This window comes from Anopheles coustani, chromosome 2, assembly GCF_943734705.1.
Source record: "Anopheles coustani chromosome 2, idAnoCousDA_361_x.2, whole genome shotgun sequence".
NCBI classification, from domain to species: domain Eukaryota; kingdom Metazoa; phylum Arthropoda; class Insecta; order Diptera; family Culicidae; genus Anopheles; species Anopheles coustani.
Genome location: NC_071289.1, coordinates 26,834,679 through 26,850,400, shown reverse-complemented (window position 1 = coordinate 26,850,400; position 15,722 = coordinate 26,834,679). Strand labels below are relative to the sequence as shown.

The 15,722-nt window shown below is 44.8% G+C and overlaps 1 protein-coding gene across 1 annotated transcript in view; it reads right to left on the bottom strand.

Annotated features, from left to right (window-relative positions):
• The window catches only part of LOC131264165 (uncharacterized), a 109,974-nt gene extending 94,581 nt beyond the window's left edge, over window positions 1–15,393 (bottom strand). Inside the window, exon 1 of the mRNA XM_058266453.1 lies at window positions 14,699–15,393. Within this exon, the coding sequence (XP_058122436.1) occupies window positions 14,699–15,393 (695 nt within the window). The remainder of the gene's footprint in view (window positions 1–14,698) is intronic.
• Window positions 15,394–15,722: the final 329 nt, after the last annotated feature.

Here is a 15,722-nt window from a genome sequence, read left to right as displayed (position 1 = left end):
CTGAAAATGTTGTTCATATCAATCAAATTCTTCACTCGTCGTTATTTGTGCATAATTTCAAGTTTTGATCGCTTCATCTATGTCTTCTATTTTAGAATTGTGATAGATGTAGGTCTTACGAATCTTCTTTTGTCGCTTATATATTTGTACTAAATGTTCATAGGTTTATATACTACGTGTGTATATAAAATAGTAAAGCAAAACAAGTCACATGTGACATAATGTTTACAATGCCTATTCTTAAAAGAAACCATCCTAATACTTGTTGGTTGTATGATTTCTGTTTTGTAGAAAATAAGTTTTTATTGGATGACTGCTGGTCCACGTTAGTTTTTAATGGCAGTATCACATTTTTTGATACAATTCAATATATCGTCGGAAGTTTCCCTGCTTTAAACGAATGGAACTTATATCAGGGTCAACCTGTAGTAACCTTTGAATTGTGCACGCTGAAAAGCTTAAGCTTTCCACCCTTTGTATCGATTAACATATCTTACAGTGACAACAGAAAAACGCCATCATGTCAATCCAGCCTACCATGCCACTAATAGCCGACCGTAAGATGCAAGTTTGGCCGTAAAAAATGAACTCCGCAAGGCAAGCAAGAACAACAATGTATGGCGACTTTCTCCCCACAGCAGTACAAACCCCAGCGATGCGAAACGACCGCACCGTTTGCGCGTCAGTAAATCTATTTTTATTAACTTTGTGGTAAAATTTATTGTCCTTTCATGAATATTCATCCGTGTTGCGCGTGTCCGCATTAGGCGCGCGCGTTTAGGACCCTCGCCGCACTAGCTTTCTAGCCGGGAGGGGAAATCCGAAAATTGTGAAAAAGCCCACCCAAGCAGCAGGATGGGCAAATGGGCCACCAGCGCCGCGTAAGGATTTCAGTGGGGGGAGTTTTTTAAGGTGAAATGGGTGTTTTTCTCCCCGTTTCCCGCGCACGGGTTTGTGTTTTATTTTATTTCCCACAGCCTAGAGCTTGGCCAGACCTCAAATGGTTTACCATCTGTTTGCAGGATACTTTCGCAAACAAATGCTTACCGCAAGTGAGTTGGATTCCACTTTCCACACTCGGGACCTCCACGGGAGGCGGGAGGGGGGAGGTGGGAGGTGTGAGTGGAAGGGAGACAAATGAATTCACATTCTTCCGGGACAGATCCTCGAGGACACCCGCCCGTCATTGCTATCTCACGCGGTCGTCATTCGTGAGAAAATGCGAGAATCCCCTTGTGAGGCGCCGAGGAAGAGGAGCTGGCGCACTTCGGAAGGCAACGAAATTCAATTTGTGACGATTCGTTAGGTGACGCCTTTTTGCGTGCGCGAAAGTGGAGATGGTATAACGGAGGAGAAGAAAAAAAAATGTACCACCAGTGGCATTTCCCATTCGAGGTGTAATCCTTTTGCGTGTACAGCGACCATTCAAATGAACCTCGTAGAATGGAACGCACTGAAGTCGTGAAACGGAAAAGCCGTGGAACGGAAAGCCCAAAGACATCCCGCTTCCCTAGGCGTCAGCTGAAAGAGCTTGCGAAGCTTTGGATTAGGGAGGGAAAAACTTTTTCACGTTCATCGTCCCTCATCGGGAGTCATTTTTTCTCTTTCTTTCAAGCGACTTCTCGCAGAAGAAGCAACTTTGGTGGGCGGAAAGGAATCCGTGACCGGGGGACGAAGCCAGAATGGAGTTGAAAAACACGCACCCCACACTCGCCGTGGCAGGGTTCGTTAGTTGTGCTGAAGAGGACTTATTTATCAACCGAGCGACGAGCGGTGCAAGACGACGGGGGTGGAACGGAACTGAAAGTATTTGCAAATAATTTGCTTACACGACAGTATGACTTCCGGTTTTTTCTTTTGGCACCCGGTTCGGGTTTTACGGGGAGCACGATTCGAAACGCGTTTTCTCTAAATTGAGTTTTTAAATTTTACAGCGTGGCGTAAAACGGTGAATGTCGGTTAAAACTCGAACCATACCATAATCATTGCTTGTCCTGACGGTAAAATTGAAATGCAAACTACAATGTTTATTTTGGAATACCAAAAGAATTTATGTTTTCATTTTTAAGCTACGACAGCTTCGCGAAATTAAATTTGAAATAAAAGCATCTTCAAACACGATATGAAAAGCTGGATGAAGAAGATGAGTTTTACTGCTTGATTTGTGTTGAATAGCTTGATTAAAGAAATATTTTAAGATAAACAAATCAAATGTAAGGGAGAGTCATTTAAAACTGACCTACCAAGTTCCTAATATCTACTAATAAGTATCGAAGCGCGACGCAAAACGGTCTATTCACGGTTTAAAACCAAACATGTGTGACGATTTACATACTATCAATGCCGTTTTCCATCCAAACACAGTAAATGTCAATTATCCTAATATTTTAAAATAATTATTATTACTAGATGCGTTGTTTATCTTTTATGTAATTTTAGAAGACATTTTATTTTATGTTTCATAGATCATCAGCATTCTAAAAATTTTGTTATGACTGTTTTCTTATTATAGTTATTTGTGTTCTTCGTGGTTTACAAAACCTACAAATTTTTCAAAAGTAGCTTTAACAACCTTTTTTCACCACACTCCACAGGAAGTATAATAATGTGTTTACACATTCCATTGCGCTGGACGGAAGCTGCCAGATTAATTAGCGCCCTTCGACCATATTTCAAGGTGCTTCATGTGACTCGCACTCCGATTTACATACGCTTCGTTTCAATCAATAATTAATGTCCATAATTTCCATAATGGGTGCGATCATTGTATGCACGCTTTGAGTGGAAATCCTCATCGTATCGCTACCGACCGACGCCACCGTAGACCAGCCACTCTCCCGTTGGTAACCCCGGATCAACATCGGTGACCACAACGAGAGCCGCTTCCACACTTCATTACACTTGTCCGGAAAGTGCGGTTTTCTGGACAGAGCATTTAATGACTCGCCCTGCATCCTCTTCACTCCCTCCCCGGCGAGCGTTTCCTAACGCCCGGGGTTTTGCGGGCAAAACGCCCAAGTGCCAGCCAGTAAAACAATCACCCAGAATCATAATCAACTGAAGTGCCATCGAGATGATGAAGCTGTATGCAAACACACATGGGTGCAGTGGGTGCTAAAGGGAGAAGGAAAGTAAGATAAGGAGAAAAACGAATCATGATAATAATCAACAGCTCGCCACAAAACTGTCCCTTCGAGTGAGCGAGCGGATGGCCACCGGCTCGTTCCAACCATCCCCTGCTCGCCATCCGTTTCCTCCACGAGAGCCATTAGTCTCGTCTGGAGGCCGCACAAAACAAAAAATAACGTAGCGGAAGCACATAATTTATTAACGAATCATTGCCCGACACTCGTACGTCACTGCCAGAAATAGCCGCCACGCACATCGCACATGTTCATAATCGGGCCGCGTCGCGCGGAGGCCATTTTTCTTCCCGCGCCTACCACCTACCCGGCGTTCCGCTCTATCCACCGCTGGAAATGACCGCTTCTCGAGACCGGGCCCGGGTTGTCGTGCGGCACGCGAGAGGAAGTAACAAATGGCTTCAACTTCTCGGCACACTCGCCCGGAACCGATGTCCTTTTTTCTGCCTCTCTTTTTTGCTTTGGAAAAAACGGCCTCGCCGCCAGGATACTGATGTGTTTTAATTCATGATCGGCCCCGTCCGGTTCGGGCAGAATGGCCCCAAGCGCCATTAAACGCCCGATGTCACTTCGTTCGTCGCGTGCCAGCGTACAAGATTGGATGCGCTCAATCGCGGTGACCAATCGGTGGGATAATTTTCCGTATCATTTGCACGGCCGGAACCGCTGGCCGAGGTTTGCACATTCATTTATCTATACATTTTGTTTTGCCTCCTTTTCCGCAGTGATGTCGTACAGATGTTTTCCTTGTACTTTCTATCGTCATGTATGAAAGTCGATCGTAGGACTTGGTTTGTTTGTTCTCCGCTTGGGCTATGTCACGATGGCAAACGTACAGGTTATTTCTATTTCTGTCACGTAAAATGACAGTTTCGTGAGGTGTTTTACGGTATTTACCCTAATGGAGAATCATTTTTGGTACACCGTTTATCACCAGTAAAGCCATAGGCGAACGGAAGAGTGATCTATGGACGCGAACATTTCGTTTGTTCATGAGATGAAGCCTTAAACGCATAAAAGCTTAGTAAATATATTTGTCGAACTTTTGTACTAAAAACTTCAACAAATGCATTTAGAGTGTTTATATTATGAACAGTTTGATCTCTAATGGAGAAAAGTTGATTCAATGCACCGTTCTACGAGTAATTTTGTTATTGATGTTAAAGTTCATCTGCAGTGAAAACATTAGAATAACGACATTCTAAAAACGTTCGCAAACACAATTGTTTCGATATTTGCATTATTAAAAATGCACTATACTTACTAATTCTCTAAAACCACTATCCCCAGAGTAGTTCAAAATGATGCAAAAGATTGTATTATTTTTGAATGCACCCATTTGAAAAAAAGTATTTTAGATATCGAAGGATATTCGAATTTTTATAAATATTCTAAATCACCTTTATGAAAAAAAACTCATCCTGTAACAAGTTTTAGAATACCCATGGATAGTCATCACGTGTTTTCCAGATGGTGTATTGCTTCAGTTCAAAAACAATTCGAACACAAATTATTTGTTTCTCATTTAGGTATTGAAATAGAAAACCTAAAGTACATTGGTAACTCACTTTACCACACGGAAACAATTCGAAAAAAATCCATTAAATTGTGTTCAACACACTGATGGAGATGGAGTGCGTGTATTTTAAAATTATGTTACCATTTCTTCTCCACCATAGCGCAAACGTTTCTTCAACTCCTCCATGCTTTCCCGCGGCACGGAAAAACATACGTGAACGACATCGTCACGTACTGCACCGTCTCGACGGAGGATGCCACAAAGTGTTCCATTAGCGCCTCGGTGACGGAAAAGCGCCCATTATTACTTTGCGCTGGCCCGTTATCCGGTTCCGCTCGCAACGGGCACGTTTCGCCAGTATGAAACTTTCCCGGTGCTAGATCTCCATCCCGTCCGTTGGCTTTTGTCCGCCGGGGACGCTGTCTTACGACCGATGAGCACCGATCGGCTCCGCTTCATCGCAACCAACGCCAGACACCGTATAGGCACATCAACACAAACACAATCCTCTTTCAACGACCGTGCACGGAAAGGATCGGTTCGTCGGTGTAGAAAAATGGCTGCTGCCAGGAAAAACAAGTCGACGCACGGTGGAGGTGATTTATCTTTTAACCTGAACTTCATTTCACGTTGCGGTCAGCTCGAACGTCGTCATTATGCTCAACGCTGGTGTCCAGTGACGGGAAAATGATGGTCATCCTACAATAAAAAGGAAAAAAATAACAACAACAATACACACGCCCCCGTGTGCGGTGATGAACACGAACCCTTTCATCCAGGATCTTTCCAACCAGTTTGACGGCGACCAATAGGACACGGGATGGATGAGAGTCCGTGAGCCACTCCTTCCCAGGTCGACAGGTCGGACGTCGGGTCGGTGTCGGTTGTTGTCCATTTTAATGGCTTCTTGCTTGCTCGGGCAATCTTTTCTCGGTTGTCCGTACCGTAAATTGACCGTTAAACAACCTCACCTCCGGGGTAAGTGTCACGCACGTGCGCACGGATGCTGTCGGGGTCATCCGTGGGAGGTTCGAAAAAAAACTGGAAAATTGATGGACATAGGTTGCACTCTAGTTTTTCTTTATCCCTACAATAGGGTAAACACTTCTCTGGTTGCAAAAAATATCTCCATCCACTAATCGGGTAGATCGAATGGAAGAAAGATGCTTGTCAATCTGTCCATTGAAAATGGAGATGCAGCACTTTGTGGCTCGCTTGACGCGTAACTGCGGAGTAAATGAAGCATTAGTCAAGCTCATGACAATTCATTTCGATTACTGGGCATTTCATGGAAAAATGTCCTTTTCATTGCCATCAGGAAGGAAAGTAATCAAGGACTTTTGATGTGCGAGGATGCTGGTAAATTTCGTCGAAAGTGTTTCATTCTCCTTTGCGGAACATCTCTTTTTGCGACCAGTTGGATAAGTTTCCTTCCGGAAACTTATTTTAATCGGCGGTTACGGCAGAGAAATGCTTCATGGAATCTGATACATTTTCCTTCCCGGAATTGGCATCTTTGATCCTTTTGCTTTTCTATTTGCTTCGTTTGACAGGAGTTACCGAATTGGACTTCAAATGCATTTTTTTTTATATTCCAATCCTTGGCGTTTCCTTTGTAGTACAAAAGCAATTTCGTTTCCCTAAGTAAGTGAATATCTAATGCCTCCACAATTGGGTTTCTATAGTATACGTTGCGTCTGCACGTCTCAGCACGGAAATTATTGAATTCACAAGACGTTGGTACGTTTTCAAAAGCATTTCAAATTAGTATGCAGCCACCCGCAAATAATTCTAGCTTCGGATTATTTTCAACAAAACCTGCTTTCCCTCCCATTGTTAAAGAAAACAAAACAAGCTTTCTTACGAGTGCATGCTTACAAACGAATGTTTACGGTTGAATAATCCATTTTTGAACGCATTTCCCTAAAGCTGCACTTCAATTTCTACCCCAGACGCTTGGTTGTGCAAATAAATTACATACAACAAAATCCCTTTGCCCGGTAGAACGGTAGCCATAGTTTCCCCCTAGGCAGGGAATGTAAACCGTTGCTTGATGAGATAAATGATTTAAGTAGACCGTGCGTTTTAGCAATGACGGGACGTAAAAGGTAAAGGTTTGTTTGCGAAACGCTTACCGTAAATGTGCCGGACCGATTTCAAACAACGTTCAACAGTTCAACGGCTCGGCCAGCTCGGGAAGCTTATGAAAAACCATTACGTCAACAGTTCGTGCTCGAAACGTGTGCCATTTAGTGTCGATAAATGCTTTGTGCCGGAGGGGCTCGAAGCACGCCCTGCCTGTTCGGTGTGTGTGTGCCAAGGAAAACGCATGCTTGATGTGGTGAAGAAAATAGAATTTCGAAGGCGGGTGGCAAAGAATGGTCGATTCCCTTTCCGAAGCCGTCTGGCGGGTGAGTTAAATTACCGTAAAGCAGACTTGCCGAGCGGTCGCACGGTTGAGCGATATTTGCTGAATCGAACCGATTGAGTTTGCTTTAATGAACGGGTGGAATTGGTGGAATTGGTTGAATTAGACACGTTCACCAATTGCAGTTTCGAGCGTAAATTGGATCGATGTGGAGTGTGCTTCTGTTGATGTGTCTGCTGCTTGAGCACATTTGTGCCGGCAATGAACGATAACGATAAGGAAAAACTGAACGCCGAAGCGGCACGATAAACTCTTCCCCTCGTTAAGGGATCATACAGCACGATCGGGTACTTAAAACTTAATCCGGTGGTCCCCGTGAGCTTGGCGGAAAGAAAAGAACCGATTACGATGTCACCGGATAAGATTTGAATTTTGATTTGCGATTGAATTGCCATCCGCCTTCTTATGAAACCCGGTGAGGGCCGGAAAACGTTCGCCGGCACCTTCCGCCACGTTTGCTTTGATATGTAAATTGTGAGCTCCCAGCTCGTTACATCGAAAATTGCAATCCGGACCGGAGATTTCCCGCTGCAGTTCATTTGCGTGGCCGAGATTGCGGCGTGTGGGGCATCAAAAATGCAACTGCAATGAAACTTCAAAGGTCCGACAACTCGTCTAGTCATTTGGTGCAGCACCTCGGGGCGGTTTCAATGTACCGTTTCTGATTTTCTTTGCAGCCGTTACATCGTTTCGGTTTGCTTAGGGAGGAAAGCAAGGGGGAGGGGGCAGAGAAAAGGGAGGAAAATTCGTACTTCCAAACCCAGGATGCTCATCATCGCTCCCGGTCGGTGTGTTGCGTGAGTTTTTGATGTGCGCTTCCGGAAGCCCTTCTGCCTCAAAACCGGAAGCACCGGAAGTGTCGGGTTGCGATGAGTCGGGAGGGTCTGGGGTGGAATCATCGTTAGTGGTATCGCCCGGGTTGAGAAGGTGGTACGACTTCTGCACCGATCACCGTCCAACTACAGCTTACCGTCGGACCCCCGGAAGTCTCGGCCAAGAACCTGAGGCATCATGAATAAATGATCTGCGGAGGCTTTTCGGTTTTTATGAAACGACGAGGTGAAATGTAAAACGGCTCCCAGCCAACGGGTGTCGTTGTGCGTTTATGCTGTGTGCCGGAGAGCAGATAATCCTCTTGTGGGCTCGCCCGGGAAAACGCCGCTTCCGGTATGGCCTGGATGGCCAGCCGGCCAGTATGCGTGCCTTCATTCTGGAGCGGGAGGCAAGCGGAAGAACCGATTCACTTCCGCCTCGATAGCAAACCTTGCTGCCCAAAAACCCGCTCCCCGGAAGCGAAGAAAGTGCTCGCTCGACTGGGAAAATTCATTCCACCCGGAATCGGATTCTTCTCCCAGGCCATTTCACAATCTGGGCCAAATTTATCATATTTAATTCAAAACGTATATTACGCCCCGTGGTGGTACTTCTTCAGAAGCCAAGAAAGCCGTGTTGAACTATTCCGTTCCGTGCTTCCGTTGAATATTTAACTTGTAGAAGCGTCCAACATAAGCCGCGTGACTTCGTTTTCCACCTTCTTTGGGAGTTAGGGTTGTAATTTACAGCAAACGTAGCAAACTATTCGTGTCATCGGAATTAATTACCAGGAACGTTACAGCGTTTTACATCTCACCTAGCAACCGCGGCAGTGTATGTAGAACATCAAAAATGATAGCCTACTGCAGAGTATTTGATGTTGAATCGCAAAACCCACAAGTGGCAACAGAAACGGGTTAGTAGAAAAATCATCACTTTCTAGGATCTACCAGAATGAAAGTTGTCGCGTGGATGTTCGAAGTAGGCACGACCAGTCGAGGGGTGCAGGTAAAAGTAGGGGAAAATCGCTTTTCGATCGAAAACATACTTTTGCGAGGATTGTTGTGATTCGCGCTCGTTTTCTGATGCGAAAAAGCGATCATAGCCTACCTTATCCTGTACCTTTCAACTGGTCGTCTCTACTTCAAACATCCATGAGACAACTTTCATTCTGGTAGATCCTAGAAAGTGATGATTTTTCTACTAACCCGTTTCTGTTGCCACTTGTGGGTTTTGCGATTCAACATCAAATACTCTGCAGTAGGCTATCATTTTTGATGTTCTACATACACTGCCGCGGTTGCTAGGTGAGATGTAAAACGCTGTATTACGAAAGTTCATTAAACCATATCTCTTCATATTGAAGCTAAAACATATTTTAGCAAAACGAAAATGTAAACGATTTCTTTGAGAAATTTAACGATACAAAACGTAAAAAGATTAAACTGTGTCGATTTCAAATTTGTTGCGACAATATTCACCGAGAATGTACATTAACACTAGAACTACCGCTTTTTTACGCTTGAAACTTAAGCACAAATTATTTTCAATATTAAAAAGAAACTCTTTATTTTTGAATAAATAAAAATTAACATTCCACTGGATGTGTGAAAGTTATGCATTAAAATTTGGTAGAATTGTTCAGCCATAAGAAATAAATGTGATTGAAAAAGTTCTAGTGTTAAAGAGCATCAATGAATATTTCAACAACCTGAACCTAAAACATATTTTAGGAAAAGCAAAATAAGGATAATTCCTTTAAAAAAAAAACTGATAAAAACTTATTTATATAGAGTTAATCCTTTTCCCCTCTTCCCTATCCCAGAAAGAAAATTACATGCATCTACAAACAAATCTATTTCGTAACGCTGCGGATGGATTTAGTTGTATTTAGCAAACGAAATGCCTACGTTTAAGCTTTCTCCTCGCTGACTTTGTTGTGTGGACTGACACTGAAAGTATCTCACTCCTAGAATGAACGATATTCGTGCCCCTCCTCCCTTTCACTTCCCCCTACTGTATACGTTTTGGCGCGTGGAAAGCGATGCTCTGGCTCGTGCTCGAAGATACGGTGCGTACTACCTCTGAAGCCTCGGGCAAAACGAAAGACAAACCGGCAGCGTGTGCAGGTGGTATCTAGTGGTATGCAATAAAAAGAAATCTCCATCAAGTGACAAAGGGATACCCCGTGTGCATCACGGTACCGAAGTGAACGCAACACTGGATGAAGATGATTCTACCCTCACTCAAGCCGGTCCCAAACAAACAGGAACCCACGGAAGCTAAACCGCCGCGGTAGTCTAGCCATCGTGCGCACTCCGAGAAGGAGATGGAAAAAGTGAAAAAAATAGGATATCCTGAGGGCACATCCGGACCGTTGGCTTTCCTCTTCTAAATGGCCTGCATATACAACCGGCGCACAATGGAAGTCGTAAGTTCGGCGAGAAAGTGAGCTGAGATTTCTTTTTTTCTGTTCGTGAAAGAAATGTAAAGAAGGACCACAGCACCGGTAAAATAAATGAAAATGTACGAACAGACAAACGCTAAGCCCTGCGATGGATGGTCTTGACCCACAAGCCGACCGCAGCACGCCCCTTTGTGGAAGCATAATAAATACACTTGAACCGTCGTTTGCGCCGTCGGTTTCGTTCGCAGCTGTTGCTGCAAAAATTCAAGGTGAGATGGCTGCTAAACTGCTCCATGAATCTCCGGCCAGATAGGCCGACGTCCGGCGTGCAGGCTAGAGATTTTTCCAAGCAGCTGCTATCCGGAATGCCGAGCGATGCGCTTAGAGTGGGATAATTGGAGAATATAGCTCCATCGTGCTGGGCTTCTTCAACTTCTTTCTCAAAAATGTTCCTCCTACCCGGATTAGGTTGAGTAAGACTCGTTTTCTTTGTTAGTCCAAATTACTAGGAAAAATTTCATGAAACGGATTCTCTTTCGTATTCGCTTTAATTAATTCAATAGGAAAATTCTGCCCCACAGCTATGAACGACCGAACATATTTCGGCAAATGTGTTTTCTTTTCTTCGTAGATTGATTTAAATTAGAAAACATGTTCTTTGTTTCTTTGTGCCACAGGGCAAACTCTTCTTTAAAACTCGTTTATCTTTTGTTCTGCAAGAAAAGCTGCTTAATTTTTTTTTTTCTATTTTTACAATAACGTATTTAATACAAATATTTTATTAAATTTCAGTTGTATGAATGGTGAAGGTGGTATAACTAAATTGGCCAAACACTTAGGAAGAACTTTGGAAGAACTGAAATAAGGTGATTAAAGTATTTTTGATTTTCTGCATGGTTTCGTAAATAAAAATGAATAGGGTAACTGTACCAATAGTGGTGCACTTAGTACTGTAAATACCAAATAGGTGTAATTGATGAGTGTTAAGAACACAATATTCTACATATTTGAATCAATTATGATCGAAACATGACTTTTCTTCCGAAAAACATCTATTTTCACCGTAAACCATACAAAATACACGTAAAAAGCGTATTTTTGTTCCTAGTCGGTTGCTCCTATTATGGTGGTATGGTTCCTATAGTTGTGGTATCGTGTTCCTATAGTGGTGGTAGTACGAAAAACTTGAATATATTTTGACTATAACTTATTTTTGAAGCATATTTCAAACAGAACGGTAAAATACTCCTTGACCAATGTCGTTGAAAAGACTGTATTGTTTTACCGAAATATGTCCAATTTTAATTCATAAACAATGCTCTGAATATTGCAGCTAAAACTATAGTACAAGCTTTATAGCGTATCCTTCGCCCGCTTTCTTTTTTCTTTCCTCTGCTTCTTCTGCTGAGCCTTCTCTCCAGTTCCGCTTTGTTTATTTTGTAGAAAGAGAATAAAATCACTAAATTTACCTGATTACATTGGCCAAAACCGGAATAAAACTAAAATATGCTTGTGAAAAACTCTATGGCTACTATAGGAACAACTCAGGTTTTTGTGCCTATAGTGGCACTATAGTAAAAACTATGAAAATATAATAAAATTATGCTAAAATGCACTAAGTTCGTATAAATCAATTATATTGGAGTATGTCAGTAGCGAAATCATATAGTTTTAATAATTTTGCAGTGATTTGTAGCCTTAAGGAAATCATGATATTCGTTATAGATTCTTAAGGAATGTAGCATGTTGGGACAACCTGTTTTGAAAATATGAATTTTGGAGCTTCTATATTACGGAATGAGATGGTTCATCATTTTAACACTCCGCAGAAGATCAAAGAACATTTCATAGAAGAACAAATAACTCCATTGTATATATATCTGCGTAGAGCTAAGATTTTATTCCACTACAACCACTATTGGTACTAGCTCCACTATGGGTGCACTTACCCTACAAAATGTTATGTTTTCTATGGAAAAACTGTTCAACAAAACCTCTTTTCTCAACTTCAAGTGATTTTGAAGCCGAACACACTTCGCGTTGGCATTAATTTTTCAGTAACACACTGAGTAACACGCCACGGTGCTCCCCGAATAAAACCCGATAGCCCCAGATGAATTTCAATCGAGTATTGCTTGCACAATGCTGGTGTTAACTTTATTTATTCATACCATTTTTCCGTTGCCACTTTGACTTCCGGGTTGACAATCCCGCTACCGAAATACTCTTTCCCGCCCGCTTCCCGTCTCGTCACGACACATTCGCAGAAAAATGGTAACACCCGGCTAACATTGTACTAACACAAATGTTGACACTGTCCCCATGTATGTCAACCCGTCGCCGCAACCGCGGCACCGACACCTCCACTTGCCCGGTGCTAAAATATTTACCCAGCGCCGTACGCTGTTTGCCACCCGAAGAGTCGAAGAGCCTTTGCGAGTGCGCGACACGCGATGGCGCGACCCTGTGGGTGAGGTGGTGCGGACATATTTTTCCCGGTGACATATTTGGTATCTTCCGCTCACCCGGTGGCGTGTTCCCGATGGCGGAAAAACGGAGACGGGATGATAGGGAGCCATCCTTGTGATTCAAACCTCCCCGATTCCCGGTACGGATTGCGTCGTATGTTTCGAGAAAGTTCCATCCCAACCAGGGCCTTCCACTCCTCCACAAAGCTGTGGAATTTCTTGCGGTGTGAGAATGCGCCCTCCCTGGACACCCTGGGAAGATGTCGAGCAGTGCAAAAGGGCGTACGCTCAAGCGAGGGCGAAGGAATAAATCCGCGTCATTCGTTTTCGCAGCGATGACAATTTGCCAGATGCAACGCTGCAGTGCTGGAATGTAGCACGGCGATAGACGGATGCCTTCAGCCTCGGTACAGATGGCCATCTTCTGCCTCAGATAGAAAACGAGCATGCCGTAAAGTCCCAACTCCAACTCCTTGGACAACACCAGTAAGTCAGGAATTTCTGGTTACCACAGTACGGGTTAGCAAAGCTATCGTTACGGCGAGGTGTTAATGCTAATGTTTTGATGCTTCCCAACGTTCTCTCCCAAAGACGAACTTCAAACGGAACTCCATGGACATTTGATTGTGGTATAAATTACTTTAATCAGTAACCCTTATGCGGGCTGGACCGGTTAAACTCCGGGAAGGAAAGTAGCATGCGGTGCAATTATCTCATCCTGGGCACTCTCTCGGTGGCCCCAATTAGCAGTCCCGTAACCACAAAACACCGGGTAACACCTTGGTTTCATGCCTAGAGATTAACTTACCACTTGCTACGCGTCGGTCACGTTTTGACCGGATGAACGTTATCGGATAACACCGGGCCTGCAGATGAAATGCGTGCGAATGCGTGACCACCGAACACTGCCCGGATCCGGCTCTAGGACTCGGGCGGGTTTAATCCAGAACGAAACAAGTTCCTGCGAAGTGCAAACGGTGTACTCTTTCGAAGGCGTAACAGCTCGGGTAGATTTCAAGACCCGGGCGCCTCGTTATTGCCACCCGAGGAGATATATCCCTTAAACGCTTCTAATTACTACGCCCGAGAGCAGATCGAACGTTACCGGTGGCGAATGAGAAGGCTACTTGTATGCCGATTTAGCAGGATGGAGGATTGGGAAAAAGTCTAAGAGGCTTTCGAACCGTCACCGTTAGGCACGTGCCTCACTGGTCTTGGTCTGTTTTAGCGACGTTGACGACGACGACACGCATGGATTCATAACAAAGCCTTCGTGCCGTGGGCCGACGGTGAAGTTCTGAGGCGACCATCGCCACCGAGTTTACTGCATTGCCGTCAATCAACGGACTTCTTTCAAACCTGGGCCATACGGCCGTTTGTCTTGTGTTCTTGGAAATGATGGATATTTCGAGGCGTCTAAATGCCAATTTGCCGAGTAATTGCGTAGGCATTTCGTATTCCGGTGGAAAACACATGCCCTGGCGTAAAGCGACAATGAATGGTCCTTCCGGTTTCTCTTCGGACGAATGAAATTTTCGCTTGTTTGATGTCTCTGCCGCATTCTAGCTAAATAAAATAACTTTTCGCTAGATCACGTGAAAGATAGGACGTCAAGTTGGTCTCGATAGGGCAAATGTCGCTCCAGAATTGTCTCGAACATGCTACAAAACACTTTGCGACTGAATGCCTAATACTTGGCGGAAACAGGTGCTTTTTAACTGCAGCAATTAGGAAGTTTCAAAGAAAATACCATGTCGTTCTAAACCAGACATTGGTGCTCTATTGGGGAAATGTCAACCACCATGATTTGTTAAATTCAATTTAAACTATTACTCATGTTGATGCAATAAATACTAATAGAAATGAAGGTATGATAAATGCCTTACGTAATACAATTTGATTAAGGTTAGGAATACTTACGAGAAGTCCGGCTTGGCGTAGCAGTTGCCGAGGAACCGGCAGTGCAGCGCGTTGCAAGTTTGCGACTTGACCGCGTCCACCTCGTACGTGATGTTGAAGCCGTACACATCCAGCAGCCGGTCCAGCGCGCGAAGGTGCGTTCCGTACAGGCTGTCCATGGTGAAGCGCACCTCCAGGTACGGGCTGTTGAAGCGAAGCCACGGCACGCTGGTCACGTCGTCCTCGCTCAGCTCGTACACGTTCATGCTCGGCACTTTGTAGTCGTCGCTGTAGTACATGTACTCGGTGAAACGCAACCCACCGAGGACGTACTGCTGCGTCAGGTACACCACGATCGAAATGTTCGCCCCAACGATGGCCGACGCGTCGATGATCCAGCTGCAGCTGATCGGCACCGGGAAGCGGGCGGGAAAGTTGGGCGTCGCGATGACCCCGTGCGGGGCGGTCAACGTCCCACCACCGCACAGCTGCGACGAGGCGGCCGATGACGGGCCCTGGTGCGCGTCGCGATGCTCCATCCGGATCAGGGCCGGTTCCCGGGCCGAACCGAGTTCGCCACAACCGAGCGGCAGAAGGGCCACTAGCAGCACCAACAACGCCGCCAGCGGCCGAACACGATCGGACGCAACACTCGGCCGCACCGGGAACATCCGGTTGGATCGCGAACCGTACAGTCGGGGCGATCCGGGCGTCATAACCTCACTTGCCCGTCCCGTGCATCGCGAGCGCCCCGCTCTACTCGTTCGTTCGTTGTGCGCTCCGACGCTGGCAACACTGCCGTGGCTTGCACTGACGTTTCCTGCCAAAACAATCGATCCGAGTAGTCGTCGAACGTAGCGTGCTGTTTTGGGTTGTTTAGTTTCGATCTTTTTCCAACGCTGCCCACATTAACCGAAAAAACCCTTCTCAAACCGGAAATTTATGAGCCACACACTGACAGGTACATTCAATATACCCGCTCGTTAGTCATTAGTGGTGTCGGTTAGTAAATGAAGCTTCCACTTTCCCCCAGATAACTGCACCG